This window comes from Elephas maximus, chromosome 5 (assembly GCF_024166365.1).
Source record: "Elephas maximus indicus isolate mEleMax1 chromosome 5, mEleMax1 primary haplotype, whole genome shotgun sequence".
Classification (NCBI taxonomy): domain Eukaryota; kingdom Metazoa; phylum Chordata; class Mammalia; order Proboscidea; family Elephantidae; genus Elephas; species Elephas maximus.
The window spans coordinates 143,397,984-143,416,062 of record NC_064823.1 but is presented as its reverse complement, the minus strand read 5'-3'; the positions used below and the strand labels follow the sequence as shown (position 1 = coordinate 143,416,062).

The following is an 18,079-nucleotide window of genomic DNA, read 5'->3' as shown; positions in this document are numbered from 1 at the left end:
CACTCAGAGAACAAAAGAAAGGAGGAAGTCTTGATACATGCTACAATATGGATGGAACTTGAAAACATTATGTTGAGTGAAATAAGTCAATTACAAAAGGACAAATATTATATGACTTTGCTTACATATAAAAAGACAAGAAAAGGCAAATGTATAGAGACCAAAGTTTATTAGAGGTTACCAGGGCTAGGAGGGTGGAGGAGAAAAGGCGGGTTAACAGTGATGGAAAAATCCCATTGACTAAGGGTAGGGCTGCACAGCCAATTACTGTAATTGATATAAACACGTTTACACCCGTAAAAAGTTGAATTGGCAACGTCATGTGATAGATATATTTACAACAATGCCAAAAAAAAAAAAAAAAGAATAGCTGCTAAGATTGCTCATGTACAACCAAAAACCTATGGGATGTGGTTCCTTGGTTTGGAGGTTTAAGTACATGGTTTCATTGGAAATTTTAGTTAATTGGCCTAATAACAGTGTTTAGTGCTTCTGTTCTACTTCCTAGCTCATTGTGTAGTGCCTAGGGTCTTCAAAGCTTGCCAGTAGCCATCCAAGGCGTGACAATTGGTCTCTATTTGCCTGGAGCAACAGAGGAAGAAGGAGAGTCAGGAATAGGAGGAGGATATGGAATGTGTGGCTAATTGCCTCCATGAACAACTGCTGCCTTTGCCATGAGACAAGAAGAACTGGATGGTGCCCGACTACCATTACTGAACACTTTGATCAAAGATTCTATGGAAGAATTTTGATCAAAAGGGGAGAAAGGCAGAACAGAATTTCAAATTCTCATGGTCTGTAAACTTTCTGGAGCCATTGGGTTTGGATGAACCCCTGAAACTATTGCCCTGAGATAATCTTTAAAAATTAAGCCAAGAAAATCCCCTGAAGTCTTCTTAAAACCAAACAATATCTTAACTGAACTATTAAAAAATATCTGCCTTGAGTATTATGCTCTTTTCAGAACTAACTATATGGGATCAAAGTGACAACAGCATCTCAAAAGATCAGATAGGAACCTTAGGGGGCAGAGAGCTTATATTAATGGAGGCAGAACAACTCAGAAAAGGAAGGTGAGAATGATTGCATAACTCGAAGAATGTACAGGTAATCCCTGAATTATGATGGGGCTCTGTTCCACCAACCCCATCATAAGTCAGTTTATGTATTTTCTTTTCCTTTTTTCTCATTGCTGCTGATTTTGCATTTGTTGAGTCTTTATGTTTTTCTTGTTTTTTATTTCAATGTGTAGGATTGTTAGTTTTCTTTGTGGTTACCTTAATATTTACTTCTATTTTTCTAAGTTTAAACCAATCTTTTATTTCTTTATATTGCCTTGACTTTCTCTCCATATGAAAGACCTATGACTACATTATTTTTTAGTCCCTCTTTTTTTATTTAATATTGTCATATTTTACATAATGATGTTTCTATTTCCCTGTTTTGAATGTTTAACTTTGATTTATTTTTGTGATTTCCCTATCTGGGTTGATATCTTGTTGTTCTGTCCTGTGTTCTAGTCTTGGGTTGTTATCTGATGTTATTGAGTTTCTAACTGGAGGACTCCCTTTAGTATTTCTCGTAATTTTTGTTTGGTTTTTGCAAATTCCTTAAGCTTCTGTTTATCTGGAAATACCCTAATTTTGCCATCATATTTGAGAGACAGTTTTGCTGGATATATAATTGTTGGCTGGCAATTTTTTTTCCTTTAAAGCTTTGCATAGGTCACCCTATTGGCTTCTTCTCATAGCGACGACAGTGGGTTTGGCTTTTTGGTTTTATTGTCTTCTTACGGGCATAGTTTCTACTGAGTAGTCCAAGTTTAGTCTTATTGACTCTCCTTTGTAGGTGACTTTTCATTTATTCCTAGCCACTCTTAAAATTCTCTCTTTACCTTTGGTTTTGGCAAGTTTGATTATAATATGTCTCCTTTTGGGATCTACCTTGTGTGGGGTTCAATGAGCATCTTGGGTAGATATCTTCTCATCTTTCACAGTATCAGGGAAGTTTTTTGCCTACAAATGTTCAACAATTCTCTCTGTATTTTCTGTTATCCCTCCCCCTCTGGTATTCCAATCACTTGTAGGTTATTCCTCTTGATAGAGTCCCACATAATTCTTAGGGTTTCTTCATTCTTTAAAGTTCTTTTATCTGATTTTTCCTCAAATATGTTGGTGTCAAATACTTTATCTTCAATCTCACAAATTCTGAATTCCATTGCCTCAATTCTGCTCCTATGACTTTCTATTGAGTTGTCTAATTCTGAAATTTTATAGTTAATCTTCTGGATTTGTGTTTGTTGTCTCTCTACGGATTTTTGCGGCCTATTAAATTTGTCATTATGCTCTTGTCTAACCTGCTTAAGTTCCTCTGTTGCTTTATCTGTGAGCTCCTTGGCTTGTTCTACGTTTTGCCTGATCTCCTTCCTGATCTCTTGAAGAGTTCTGTATGTTAATCTTTTGTATTCTACCTCTAGTGCTTCTAGGAAGTTCTTTTCACCCAGAAGATTTCTTGATTCTTTGTTTTCAGAGCTTGCTGAAGCCATCATGGTCTGCCTCTTTATGTGATCTGATATTGACTGGTATCTCCAAACCAGCAATGAATTATTGTATTTATTTTATGGCTGCATACTGTGTCCTAGCTTCTTGTTTTGTTTTGATATGCCCAAATAGGTTGCTCGAGTAAGCTCGTTTGATTATTGGTGACTTTGAAGCTCTAACATCCTGTCACCTATTACTAGGTATGTGAGCCCAAGAGTCTGTTTATTTCCTTGAGTGGATTCAGCTCAGCTGTCCAGTTGGTAACCAAGTGTGTGGTGCAGACCCTCACCGACAGTCCTCGCTGAGCAGGGGTGATTGGTGTAGGCACAGGTATCTGCCTGCGGTAGAGGATCATGCACTGAACAAGGCAGGGGGCTGACAACCACCCCTGAGTGTCTGTGAAGAAAGCATGTCCCTGTTCCCTAGAGCACATAGGTGGGTGAGTTTTGCAGATGGATTATGGGCACCCAATGCTGTTGGCTGTAAGGAATGGGAGGCACCACTTATTTTCGGAGCCCTGTCAAGGGTGGGTAGGCGGCGTGGGTGGAGCCACCAGTCCTCAGGCCCCTAATGTGGGTAGGTGAGGACACTGCTTAATACACAGAGCGGTGTCAAATGTCAGAAACCTGCCTCTCCATCATATAGCTGAAACAGTTGAAGTTAGACTTCAGGTATATACTGTATTGTACTGTGCTAATGAGGACCTACGTTGTTGAAATGGGCCCACACAGGTCTATGCAGGGGTGAAAGGCATTCAAAGTCTGTGGACCTCTTATGCCTATACCTAGGCAAAAGAGCTATTTCTGCCCTGAGTTCCTGGCTTAGGGGGACCAGCAGATTATTTTTTCCCCGTTTGTTAATTTGTTCCCTCTCCAAGCCAGGAGAATGGCTCAGGGCGCATGATTAGTCCTTCTTCCAGCCCAGGGTACACAGCAATCTCTGAAGCATGCTTGGACCCAGTGCTGAGCAGTGAAGGGGCAAGTAAGTGGGAGAGAAGTTTTTCCCAAAGGGGTGTTTTTTGGTCCACACAATAGGTTAGACACATGTACTTACCTTGTGCCGATTGAGCGCTGCTTTTTGCTGATTCTGGAGGCATAAGTAGACTCTAAGCCGTTTGGTCTCTCCCAACATGGAAAATGTGTCCTAAGTGCCATTGCTTGCCTCACCGCTGGTGCCAGCTAATCCCGGCCTGCAGGGTGCTGGTTTGCATTGGGTCATGTCTGGCAACTCTTCACTGCTTCTGAACCATCTCTCCCTCCCTGTGATGCTCAGTCTGATTCCTCAACTTTGCCTTTGATATTCAGTGTTCCTAGATTGTCATGTATCATCGAGTCACTTGTTTTTTCAGGTCTTTGTTGTAAGAGGGACCATAGAAAGCCTCTGACTACTCTACCATCTTGGCTCTGCCCCCTCCATAAGTCAGTTCTGACGTAGTTGAATACCTCACTTTTCTTTTTTTTAGTTTTCATTATTATTGCCTTTTATTTTCAGTATCTTTATAAATCTGGGAGAGTTTTGAACAGTAAATCATAAAATCGAACATCTGCAAGTGAACATCGGAGAATAACATCAACAAATTACACACCGCAACATATTATTGATAATAAGATGTACAAAAAAAAAAAAACCCTGATGGTTATTAAGTGTGGTTCGTCATAACTTGAACACATCATGAATCAGGGGCTATCTGAAATCAATGTCACCAGATTGTACATGCAGAAAATGTTTAATTGGTGTATGTTCTGCTGTATACATTCGCGATAATAACAAGAACAAAATAAATAATAAAAAAAAGACTTGTTGCAAGGTTGACTCTTGCCTGGTGTCTGGGAATTTGGGAGATTTTCCACTATTCCCTGATAAGAATAGCTCACTGTACTTAAATCATTTGTGTAACTAAATTCAGTCAATGCTGAATACCTGTTTTCCTTCCGGGAGTCTGGAAGTGTGGTGCACTGCTAGGCAGACGGTGTTTATGTGACCAGCCTCAGTAAAAACCGTGGGCACCAAGTCTCTGGTCAGCTCCCAGGTAGAAAATATTTCACATGTGTCACAACTTGTTGCTGAGGAATTATGCGTCTCCTTTGTGACTCCACTGAAAGAGGACTCTTCTTGGAAGCTTATGCCTGGTTCACCCCATGTGCTTGTTTTTGCTGATTTTGCTTTTTGTGTATTAAATCATAGGCATAATAACTATGGCTATTGGCTGAATTCTGCAAATCCTAGTACCAAATCATTGAATCTGCAGGTGACCTTGGATATCCTGACACAACTTTCCTCTATGCCATTCTCTCATCTGGAGGAAAGTAAATTTTATTTCTTCCTGAGCATAAAGAAAGACTATATTTCTCACCCTCTGTTGAATTTAAGTGTGACCACATAACTCAGTTCTGACCAGCAGATCATGAGCAGAAGGGACATCAGCCACTCTAGGCCAGGCCCATCCATTATCCCATACAATCTTCTTTGCTCTTTCTTCTTTCAACCATGGACGAGATGCAGATGATCCAGTGGAGGATGTTGGGGCCCTGGCCAATAGTGGAATCACCACATGGGAGGAGTGTCCTGAGTGAATGAGCCACAGAGATTCCACTACCCATTTGATGGGTGTCTTAGTTTGCTAGTGCTACTCTAACAGAAGGAATACCCTGAATAGTTGACTTTAAAGAACAGAAGTTTGTTTTCTCATAGTTCGGGAAGTTAGAAGTGAAAATTCAGCGTGTGGCTCTAGGCAAAGGTCCTTCCTTGTCTATATCAGTTTCTAATAGCTGGCAATCCTTGAAATTTCTGGGTTTGTAGGTTCATCTCTTCCACTATCATCAGATAGAGTCTGTCTTCCCGCATATGTGCTTGCTTATCTATGCATCTGTACTGCTATTTGTGTCACTTAGAAGTGATCAGGTCACACCCTACACTGATACAGCCTCATTAATATAACAAAAAAATTCTATTCCCAAACAGGATTACCTCTGCAGGTATAGGGCTGTGATGGTTGATTGTGTGTCAACTTGGCTGGTTCATGATTCTTAGTGTGTTGGCAGTTATATAATGTTGTGATCATGTCCCTGTTGAAATTTGGTATGTGATCACCCCCATGATGAAATCTGCTGGATGGTACCAGTGGGGGCAGGGCCTGTGGTGGCTCACCACTCCCCTCAGCCTTCATTTCTCCATCCTTCCCACCTACTTCCTTCCTGCTCCTCTTGCCAAGGGTTTTTGGCTTGTTCTGGATCCTGCAGCTGCCTCTCGTTTGTCTGACCTCTGGTTCTTGGGACTTGAGCTAGCAGCTTACCTGTCGACCTTGGCAGGGTCACCCACAGTGAATAGCTTTCAGTGGTTTTTTCAGACTAAAGGCTAGGAAAATAGCCTGGTGATCTACTTCCAAAAATTAGCCCATGAAATTCTTATGGATTACAACAGAATATTGTCTGATATATTGCTGGAAGATGAGCCCCCTACGTTGGAAGGTACTCGAAATACACAGTGGCTATGACAATGAACTTAAGAGTACCAACAATTGTGAAGATGGTGCTGGACCAAGCAACGTTTATTTCTATTGTATACGGGGTCACCATGGGTTGGTGCTGGCTTGATGGCAACTAACAACAACAATTTAATGTTCAGAGAAGCTAAGCCACCTGCCCAAAGTAGGAAATGACAATTGAAAGTTTTAAACCCAGGAAAGCATTTGCCCCACACCAATCCTGATAAATCAGAAGGGCAGCCATGTTTATCTGCTTAGACCTGTAGACAACCTTCTCCTCAGAAGACCTTGTTGCTTGGAAGTCTGACAGAAAACGCTGCTAGAGCAGAGGAAATAACATTTCCACTCTGTTCTTATACCTTGATTTTAAAGTACTTGACTAATACTTTGCACTTAAGGAAGATCTTTCATCTGAGTCTTTCAAGCGCTGAACAAAACCCATTATTACCCTCCCCCCCAACCCCTTTATGACTGGAAGGGAAGATCTTAATCCCTAATTTGCTGACAGCGAGGCAGAAGCTGCCAAGGATGAAGTGACTTACTGAAGGTCACACAATCAGTCTGAGAAAGCCTCAAGAATAGCTCTGAGGGCTCGTGACAAAAAAAGCATTTGCTTTACACATTTAGTAGCCTATTTCTCTATCCTACCCACCATATCCCACTCTTTCCCATGGGGGTGCTAAACTCCCCCTCTTTTCCTCCCCACCATAAGATGGGACTCAGAGCTTTATATGTAAATGTACTTTGTCAAATATGTAAAGACCTGTAATTTTGTACTCAGTTCCCTTCACCTGTATTTTAAAGGTCTTAGTGCAGAAGTTCTCGTGCGCTTTGAGTGGAGTAGAAAGCCCCATCAAAGAACTCTCATTTCCTGCTGGTTGCTTTGGCCATGCTGTCATGATTCCTACATAAATCAATGAGAAGTCTGGTGTTGCTTTTGGGAAAATCCCCAAGGAAATGTCTAGACTTCAGGCAGATTGCCAGTAGGATTAATGATGTCTGTCTTTGGGAGTCAAATTCAGTTGCTTTTTTTCTACAGGGGCTGCTCCCTCCTCACTAACACCACTGTGATGGCCACATGCTAAGGTGACCCCCAACAAGTCACACCTTTTCAAATCTCTTCCCCTTGAGTGCTGGGGAACTGTCACTTTCTTCTTATTGATAGAGTATGAGAAGGGTTGCATGATAGCACTCCTTAGCTTAGGTTATGTCCTATGGCAAAAAAAAGGAATGTCACATCCAGGCTTCTGTTACATTTTTATGACTCTGTTTTAGAAGGCTAGAGCAAGAGGCTCTATCTTGCTCGCTTTGAAGAAGTGAGCTGCCATGTCGTGAGAGGACCCGTTAGAGGGCCACGTGGCAGGGAACTGTAGGTGGCATCCAGAACTGAGTGCCTCCCAGCTGACAGCCAGCAAGAAACAAGGATATTAGTCATATAGCCACAAGGAAATGAATTTTGTTGAGAACCCTGTGAGCTTGAAAGGGGGCCCCTGTGATGGTTAATTTTATGTGTAAATTTGGCTAGGCTATGATTCTCAGTGGTTTGCACTGTTTGCTGTTACTTAATGCAATGTATGTAATGTAATGTAATGTAATGCAATGTAATGTAATGTAATGTAATGTAATGTAATGAAGTAATGCAATGTAATGTAATGCAATGTAATGCAATGCAATGCAATGTAATGTAATGTAATGCAACGCCCCTCTGAGATGTGATCTGAGGTGATCAACCAATCAATTGAAAGGAGATTTTCTTTGGGGGTGTGGTCTCCCTCCAGAATATAAATGGATGCTCTGCCAGGGTTCATGCTGACTTTTGACCCTGCACTCTTCTCGTTGTCTTACTTAAGATCTTGGAATATAAGCCTGAGAAGTCTCTGGACTGTCATGTGACCTATGGATTTTGTCCTTGCCAGCCCCACAATTGCCTAAGCCATACCCTTGAAGTGAATCTCTCTCTATATATATGAATACATGTGTATCTCACAGGATTTGCTCCTCTAGAAAACTCAGACTAAGACAACCCTAGATGCAGAAAGGAATGTAGCCTGGTTGACATCTTGATTGTTGTCTTGTGGAGCCCTGAGCAGAGGACCCAGCTAATCCATGCATGGATTCTTAACTCCTAGGAACTATGTGATAATGAATGTACGCTGTTTTAAGTCAATAAGCATGTGGTAATTTATTACAAAGCAATAGAAAATTAATACAAACATTTCTAACACTTGGCATTTTTAATTTCTCTATTTAATGCTTAGTATTAAAGCGATACCTTAAAGACATATTATAATGTAAAGAATACATTGATCTATTATAATTCAAAGCACTGAAAGAGAAGGAATCCTGGAAAAAATACTGAAGAGGGAGAAGCCAGGTGTCCAAAGCATATGGACTTAATTACTCCCAACTATCTCTCATCATCTAGTGCTTTAAAAATGAGAAATAAATGTTGTAAAGTATTAATGAGAGAAATGACAAAGAAGCATCACCATATTAAAACCTTAATGCCTCAGAAAACATTCATGACCAGCTAAAATTTAACTGAAATTGCACTTAGTTTTTAAAGAGAGCAGCTATGCAAGATTATGAAATATGTATATAGATTCTTTTATGACCTTCTAAGTCAGTGGCTTATGACTGTAGATTTCTATTAGCTGTCTATATAGTGTGAAATCTAAAAATAAAATAAATAAAAAAACAAAAGAAGTTTAAAAGAAAGATTACTGAGCATCTTCCCCAGGCTTAACTGAATCAGAATCTTCAAAGGTAAGACCTATTACTCCTTCTTCCTCCGACACTCTGCCCATCCCCACCTATGAGGTTCTAATGTAGCCAGTCTAATCATTGGTTTTAGGAACTCGAGGGCTCATCCCAATTAGTCCAATTCTTTTGGTGATAAGAAGGACCTTATAACTAGGATATTACACATCTAGTTCAATGGTTCTCAGTCTTGGCTGCACATTATAATCACCTAGAGAGCTTTATTAATCCTAATGCTCAAACTGATCTTAGAGCAATTGCATCAAAATCCCTGAGCCTGGCACCCAACCAGATACCAATGCTCAGTCATGTGGAATCACTTTCATAAAAGTGACTAAGATGCCAACGAATGGCTTCTCCTTTTAATCAAAAGTAAATTTTAAAGGTCCTTAGGTAATTCCACTAGCACCAATACCTTAGTTTGTTATACTCTAGTGGCTTATGTGTTGTTGTGATGCTGGAAATTATGCCACTGGTATTTCAAATACCAGCAAGGGCCACCCATGATGTATGGATTTCCAGACTAATACAGACTAGAAAAAAAGGCCTGGTGATATACTGCTGAAAATTAGCCAATGAAAACCTTACTAATAGCAACAGAACATGTCCAGTACAATGCTGGAACATGAGCCCTTCAGGTCAGAAGGCACAGAAAATAAAACTAGGGAAGAATGACTCCTCAAAGAAGAGTCAGTCTTAATAATGTGGGTATAGTTAAGTCTTCAAAGTCTTCATTTGTTGGTGTGGCAAGACAAAATAAAAAGTAAACATCATGGTTGGTAAAGTGGAGGGTCAGTGAAAACAAGGAAAAGCCTCAATGAATAGATTGACATATAGCCAAAACAATGGACTCAGACATAGCAGTGATCATGAAGATGGTTCAGAACTGGGTGACATTTCATTCAGTTATCCATAAGATCATTATAAGATGGAACTGACCCAACGGCATGTAACAATGACAACAGGTGATTCCAATGGCAGTCACATTTGATACTGCTGATCTCTAGGTAATACGTAGTATCTTTCTATATTCTTTCTGATACTGAATTATCTCAGCCAATCTCCAAAACACTGCCCGGGAGGTGTGTAGGCCAACCATATCTGCACCACTTTGCTGAGACACAAAACTGAGGTTGACTATTGGGGGTCGAACTGTGGTAACACTTTTTTTTGTTGAAATTCATGTTTATTATCTTTACTTCCCAAAATAACCATGAAATGTGGTTGACTCAGGCTACCTGAGTCAGCAGGAGTTGCCTAAACAAGGAAAGAATGAACCCTAGTCTGAATGACACAAAGCTGATGACCTCTGCACTAGACCAAAGTGTGGTCACCAGACCAGGAGCATCAGCAGCACCTGAGAACTTGTAAGAAATGAGAATTCTCTGCCTCAGTCATAGACCTACTAAGTCATAAACTTGAGGTTGAAGCCTAGCAATCTGGGTTGCAACAAGCCCTTCATGTATGAATCTGATTCCTGCTAAGAAAGAGTTGAGAAACACTGTGCTATTCTCTTCTCCATCTCTGTCACCTGTCTACTTGTAGAGACTCAGTTTAGCATGTGGCAAGGGAGATAAAGATGTATGGATGACTTAGTGAGGTAAGATAGGCTGAAGGGCTGAGAAGTGTTTTCCCTTTCTCTCATCCCACATTTGTTTTAACACTCTTTGTTGAAAATTAGGGAAAATGCTATCAGGAATATAACATTGAAAAAAAATTAGGGATCCTCAGAATCTTTACTTGCAGAGGTTCCTGGTCATATTGAGTCACTTTTGTACAAGCGTGTCTAATTTAAAATGTTGCTGGTCTCTCCTTTTAATCAAAATATGGAGTGTTTTAAAAGTTTTCATTAAAAATGAATATCTCAACTGTTTCTAGGGAAATTATTTTTTGATCTTAAGGGCTTTGAGGTAATTAATGTTCAGGAAATCAAGACTAGTTGGTTTGCTAAGCTGGTTCAGATTGCTGTTATCTGTTAAGTCAGGGGTGCTGCTGACCTACTTTGATCTCTCCCTTGCTATTTATTAGACTATTTATTTATTAACCCAACTGGTTCAGATTGCTGTTATCCATTAAGTCAGGGGTGCTGCTGACCTACTTTGATCTCTCCCTTGCTATTTATTAGACTATTTATTTATTAACCCAACCCATATTAGGACATATTTATTAGAGTTGTACATTTGACTAGAGGAAAACAAAATTAAAAAGCTACTCTTGTTTCATTTATCAGAGATATCGATTGCAATTTTCTGAACAAATTTTAAAGTCAGAAGTATATAAAAATGCTTTGGGCACATTCGGAGCTGATAGAAATTTATCCAATGGGGGAAAGAAAGAGAGAGGAAGCAATAAAGAGAGAAAAGGGAAAAATAGGGAAAGACAGAAAGGGGAGAAGCTGAAAGAGAGAAAACAAGAATTGATGGGAGGAAGAGACAAAGAAGGTAAAACAAGGGAGAGAAGAAATAGAGAAAGTATCAGAAGGATAGGAAGTGAAGGGAAATAGGCCAGAAAAGAGCGAAAGGGAGAAAAAGAAAGAAGAAGAGAGAACCAGTAGGCAAAGAAAAAAGAAAGCAATGCGTGCTGACTTCAGAGCCTGGCCAATTTACTGTGAAGTGCCACTTGTACAAGACATGCAGAGTTGCTGGCTCCAAAGGTTAACGATGGCAGTGATCATAATTCCAATTTGCAACAAATGGGATGAAAGCCAGTCAGACCTCAAACAGAGAAGCCCTATAGACAGGACAGTGGAATATTAACAGAGCAGCCATTGAAAACACAGGGATGCTGGGAGGTTGGAATAAGTTCTCCTTTATTTGAGAACCATTTTGTGATGCACAAATCAAAGATAAAAAGAAAAAAAAATGCTTGCTTATAATAAGATCGATGTTCAAATGAACACATTATAGTTTTGTTCATGATTAGCTTTCTCTTAGTACTAATTTTTGGCTAAAACTTGTTCTTTTATCAAACCCAAACCAAACCCATTGCCGTCAAGTCAATTCCGATTCATAGCAACCCTAACAGGACAGATTAGAACTACCCTGAGGGTTTCCAAGGAGTGGCTGGTGGATTCAAACTGCCGACCTTTTGGTTAGCAGCCAATCTCTTAATGCACCTCCTCTTTTTCCCCATCTTTGCTGCTCAGTGGTTCTTTACTGCCAGTGGTCAGTAGAGCTGTGTCAGTTTGAAAAACAGTTGCCGTTGAGTCAAGTTCCAACCTCTGGTGACCCACGTGTGTCAGAGCAGAACCATACTCCATAGAATGTTTAATGGTTGCTTTTTTGGAAGTAGATTGTCAGGCCTTTCTTCCTAGGTGACTTTGGGTGGACTCGAACCTCCAATCTTACTGTTAGAGGAGCTGAGCATATTAACTGTTCGCAGCACCCAGGGACTCTGTGTTAGTTTAAGTGATTGTTTTCTCTGAAGCCAGCAGACACTTTGTAGAATGGACATAAGTGATAATGTCCTAACCTAATTTTCACCAAAGCCCTAGTTTTCAAATATTCTTTATGCATATTTACTTATAAGTACAATCTTGTTAGGTTACACATCAATATTCCTTTCAATGAGAGTCCTGTGTGTGGGAAACTCTATTTACATCTTCGTTTGTATCTTCCTCCTACCCCACCAAGGCCTGAGTATTAGCAGATGACCAAGTGTCTGAGGAGGAAGGAAGCTGCTCCATTGAATGGGGGGAGAGAAATTGAGAAAGTACAGGACAAGAAGAAGGGTGAAGAACAGAAACAAGATACGGAGAGACTCCGTGGAGTCACAGAGTTGGTGCAAGAGTTTGTGCTAAAGATATGATAATAAAACCAAACCCATTGCTGGCGAGTCGATTCCCACTCTTGACAGAACCCTATAAAAATATTCTGAAAAGTCAACTAGAGTTACAAATTGAGCAAATTTTTGTTGTGGAAACCAATGAAGAGGCTGAGTTTCCTGTCTGGTCTGCATGAGGTTGGATGGAGTCATCATTTGAGGTAGTCAGCTTTGAAGAGGCTGGAATTAGCAGAAATTTTTAAACAGTATAGGTTTCTGTGTGGTGCAGTGGCTAAGAACTTGGCTGCTAACCAAAAGGCCAGGAGTTCAAATCTACCAGCTGGCTACTGGAAACCCTATGGGGCAGTTCTACTCTGTCCTATAGGGTTGCTATGAGTTGGAATCAACTCCACGGCAACAGGTACAGAATAGATTTCTGAAGGTCAGGGAATTGGGGCTCTTAAATTAGGGTGGGCTTAAGGAGGGGTCAAACAATTTCAAGTAGATCTCAAGAGGCACCTATAGCCACTATGGTTTACATCTGTGTGCTTAAGAACTTAATAACTGTGGGGGCATGTTTGTCAATTGATGCCATTTTATACTGAGATAATGATACATTTTTATGTATTATTAGTTGCTTTTCTCTAGTAGTAATAATGAATTGTTTTCAGATAGATTCATGACAGCCAGTCTTCCTTCCCCATTCAGACTGTAAGCTCCTTGAGGGCAGAAAGCTTATCACCTCAGACTTCTGAGTGCTGAACAAATTTGAATGAGTAATGAGGAACCCTGGTGGCACAATGGTAATAGCTTGACTGTTAACCAAAAGGTTGGCAGTTTGAATCTACCATCGGCTCCTTGGAAACCATATGGGGCAGTTCTATTCTGTCCTGTAGGATTGCTATGAGTTGGAATTGACTCAGTGGCAACAAGTTTGGTTTTTTATAATGAGGATATCATCTCAGGTTTTTGAATAACTCTCCGCATCTAGCTCAATACAGAGCACATACTATATATTCAGGAAGAGTGTGTCCCTGATACATTACTCTGGATTCACTCACCGTCTCTCCCCTCTCCACCCTTTGTTAGGCATGGGCTATGATCCCTTTTGAAGATGCCTAACTCAGGAGACTACCGTTTGTCTGTCAGTTTGTTGTACTGTGGAGGCGTGCATGTTGCTATGATGCTAGAAGCTACACCATTGATATTCTAAATACTATCGGGCTCACCCATGGTGGACAAGTTTCAGCAGGCCATTCAGACTAAGGAAAACTCAGAAGAAAGGCTTGGTGATTGCCTTCTGAAAATTAGCCGATGAAAACGCTATGGATCACAACATAATATTGTTCAATATAGTGCTGGAAGATGAGCTGCTTATGTTGGAAAGCACTCAAAATACACAGGGGCTGCAACAATGGACTTGAGCATACTAACAATCATGCAGATGGCACAGGACTGGGCAACATTTCATTTTATTGCATATGAGGCTGCCATGAGTCAGAGCCAACTCACTGGCAACTAACAGCAACAACTCTCGGTAGAGAAGATGATATGTGCACATGGATTGTAGAGAACCATGTACAGAGACTGCCTACAGACTCCTGTGGTTTAGACTCATTAGCAACCTGGTTTTCTAGAGACTATGGGTTTTTTATAATGCCTATAGTGACTTTTCTCCAAGGCCAAGAATAGAGTTCCTTTATGAGCCCTAATCCATATGCAAGGAATTTGCCCACAAACACCAGATTACAGTTCAGAAATGAAGAGAAAAGTGTAACTGATTGAAATATATCATTACAACTGAAAAGGAAAAAAAAAAAAATCCCAATAAGTAAGTGCTGAATTGAGTAACATTTTTGAGTACTTGTCCTTATTAGGAGCCCTGGTGGTACAGTGGTTAAGAGCTCAGCTGCTATCCAAAAGGTCAGCAGTTTGAATCCACCAGCTGCTCCTTGGAAACTCTATGGGTCAGCTCTACTCTGTCCTACAGGGTCACTAAGAGTTTGGTTTGTTCTTGTTTAATATGCAACTACAGTGTACCAGCACTGGTGTGTCAAAGTGTATCACAGCCCAAATGCATATTAACTATATTCACATCCAGGAAAGATTGGTGGGTGCACATATCATGGGTACCTCACAGACAGTATGTTTCTTCTCTTTACCTCCCACTTCTCAAAGCTTTTCTAAGGACCACGTGCAGGTAAAATCAAAAAGAAAGTTCTTACATTCTTAAATCCTCTGTAAAGAATCTGGAGCTCCTTCTTGGTAAATTTGCTCTGGGCTTCCAGAAGCTCAAGAGCCTCAGGCCGATGTCTGACGGTGGCCATTTCGAGTTCATCTTCCACGCTGTCTGTGGAGGAAAACCAAAACACATCATAAGAATAGGTGCTGCTTGCCTATGCTTATACACACAGCACAGGCAAAGAGAATGAAGTGTTAACAAGACCACTGTGATATTTCCACAGGGGGAGAATTCTCACATTGGTAATTATGGTCTTTAAATTTCTCAGATATTATAGTCTTAAGCCAAGACAACTGTACATAAAATTTTCCTTGCACATTCTAGTTATTTCTGTAGACATTACAATTCTAACACACTCACAAACGTAGTTTGAAAAGTGCTAACAATCACCAACAAACTTAGAGCCTGGCATTTGTGTGATGAACCAAGCACTGGTTAAGAAATGGAATTGTGATTTAATAATGAGCACAACCTTATGTATTATGCAGCTACGAGATAAGACCCTGGTAATGCTCCTGAAGGATTCAGCTAAAAACAGGTATTCTGCCTGGAGTCACACACAAGAGTAGTCAGGTCAGGTACTGACAGGGGTCAAGTAACCAGTCTCCATGGGTGCACACTGGATGGACTGGGACCCTGGAAAACTTCTGGTAGGCTCTGCTTTGCACCTAGGGAGTCTATAGCTATAGACAAGTAGTAAAATATTATACTCTGTGAATTATATTTACAGTGAAATTTCACAAAGATACTCTAGGCGAAAAGAATTTTGTGTCCATATATGTTTCAGAAATGTTGTCAACTACAGCTTGGAGCAAAATAATTGACATATAAAGGTTTTGAGAGGTTCCACAGCAGACTCATGTGTGTTTCACCCAACAGATAGCACACGTGTTTGTCCATAGAATCCCCCTTCTTCCCAAAGTAACATCAGTTAACAACTGCACATTTGACCTAGAATCAGGCACAACACAATTTGGCAGGATTTGGGAATATATTAGGATCTGGGCTCCCAGCTTCTCTGCAGTGGAGCAACATGGAGGCCTCAGAAAATTTTCCCTGCCATAGTCCAGCCCACACCTCAGCTGAGGAACTCAGCAGTAATAAAAGCAACCAGGCCCAGTACTACAGCCACAGCCTTACTCCAATAGTATCTCTTTCCTGTTGGCTACAATTTCTGACTCAGGGTGAGACTAAAGAAGAACAGCTACTTCTTAACTTCTTTGGTCATAGGGCCACTAGGACCCTTAATCTCATGTCCCACAGGTCAGTTGGAAATGTAGTCATTTTTGCAAAACATCCCACCACTTCTGACAGTGATAATGCTGCCTCCTGGTAACATCTGCACATGCTTACTGCTCTGCCTCACCGGGGGCATTGAGGGGACAGAACACTCACTTATCAGGGAAAAGAAGGTAAGTGGAACTCTAACCTTGGCCTGTCCTAATCACTGCCCTCAAATAGTTTACAAAGGTCAGTAATGGTTATGAAACAAATACTTGGAATGGTGTATTTTGTCAAAATGAGTAACAAGAGATAAAGGTACACATTCATATTTTTCATATTGTAATAATTTTCTTGGGAGAAGTGATATGGAAAAGTTGCAGGATGACAATAGATGGATAAAAATAATAGAAAAGGATGTGAAAAGATGTGAAATCTGAACCCACAAAGATAAAATTGATGAGAAAGAAAGTGAGGTGTGTACTTAAAGGATGTGGGAAGGGATAAAAGTAAATGGGAATAGGCAGCTATGAATTAACAAGTTGACCTCAAGCTGGGCTTTATGGGGAAAATAAAAAAAAAGGCTGAAATGGGTCTCTTAAGTTTTGTCCTTAGTTTTTTCTAAATGAGTGGGTTTAATTCTACTCAATGGGTCCTAAGTTAGACAGGATAAAAGATGATGTTCAATAAGATTTCTTTGGACCCAATGAATTGAACTATGTTGTAGTTATTGCAGTTGCCAGTGTAGAAATAAATACCACACATGGCTTTACTGGAGAATTCTACCAAATGTTCAGAGAAGAGCTTACACCAGCATTACCTGAACTATTTTACAACATAGAAAAAGAAGCGGTTCTTCTGAATTCATTTTATGAAGCCAGTATAACCCTGATACCAAAACCAGGCAAAGACAGCACAAAAGAAGAAAATTACAGACCAATATCTATCATGAATATAGATGCAAAAATTCTCAACAAAATTCTAGCCAACAGAATTCAGCATCATATCAAAAAAATAACAAACCACGACCAAGTAGGATTCATACCAGGTATGCAAGGATGGTTCATCATTAGCAAATCAATCAATGTAATTACCACATAAATAAAAGCAAAGCAAAGATTCACATGATCATCACAATTGACTCAGAAAAGGCATTCTACAAAGTCCAACACCTGTTCCTGATAAAAACTCTCAACAAAATAGGTATAGCAGGAAAATTTCTCAACATAATAAAAAGCATATATGCAAAACCAATGGCCAACATCATTCTTAATGGAGATAGGCTGAAAACATTCCCCTTGATAACAGGAACAAGGCAAGGATGCCCTTTATCACCACTCCTATTTAACATTGTGTTGGAAGTCCTAGCTAGAGCAATAAGGCAAGAAACAGAAATAAATGGCATCCAAACTGGTAATGAAGAAGTTAAACTCTCACTATTTGTGGATGATATGACACTATACATAGAAAACCCAAAAGACTCCAAGAGAAAACTACTGGACCTAATAGAAAGATTCAGCAGTGTAGCAGCATACAAGATAAACATACAAAAATCAGCTGGATTCCTATATATCAATAAAGAGATGAAAAGAAAATCAGGAAAACAATACCATTTATAATAGCCCCTAAAAAAAATTAAAATACTTGGGAATAAATCTAACCAGGCATGTAAAAGATCTTTACAAAGAAAACTATGAGACACTACTGCAGGAAACCAAAAGAGATCTACATAAATGGAAAAACATACCATGCTCATGGATAAGGAGGCTCAACATTGTGAAAATGACAATTCTACCTAAAGTAATTTACAAATACCATGCAATACCGATCCAAATACCAACAACAGTCTTTAAAGAGTTGGAAAAAACTTATCATTGACTTTATATGGAAAGGGAAGAAGCCCTGGATAAGTAAAGCACTACTGAAGAAGAAGAATAAAGTAGGAGGACTTGCACTACCTGACCTCAGAACCTACTATACAGCTACGGTAGTCAAAACAGCCTGGTACTGGTACAATGACAGATACATTGACCAGTGGAATAAAATTGAGAGCCCAGAGGTAGATCCATC

General features: G+C 40.0%; 1 protein-coding gene across 4 annotated transcripts in view; it reads right to left on the bottom strand.

Moving 5' to 3' along the window:
* Positions 1–18,079, bottom strand: part of KCNIP4 (potassium voltage-gated channel interacting protein 4) — a 674,319-nt gene that overhangs the window by 126,122 nt on the left and 530,118 nt on the right. For all 4 annotated transcript variants that reach the window (XM_049886446.1, XM_049886447.1, XM_049886448.1 and 1 more), the window contains one exon: positions 14,772–14,896. In XM_049886446.1, the coding sequence (XP_049742403.1) occupies positions 14,772–14,896 (125 nt within the window). The remainder of the gene's footprint in view (positions 1–14,771; positions 14,897–18,079) is intronic.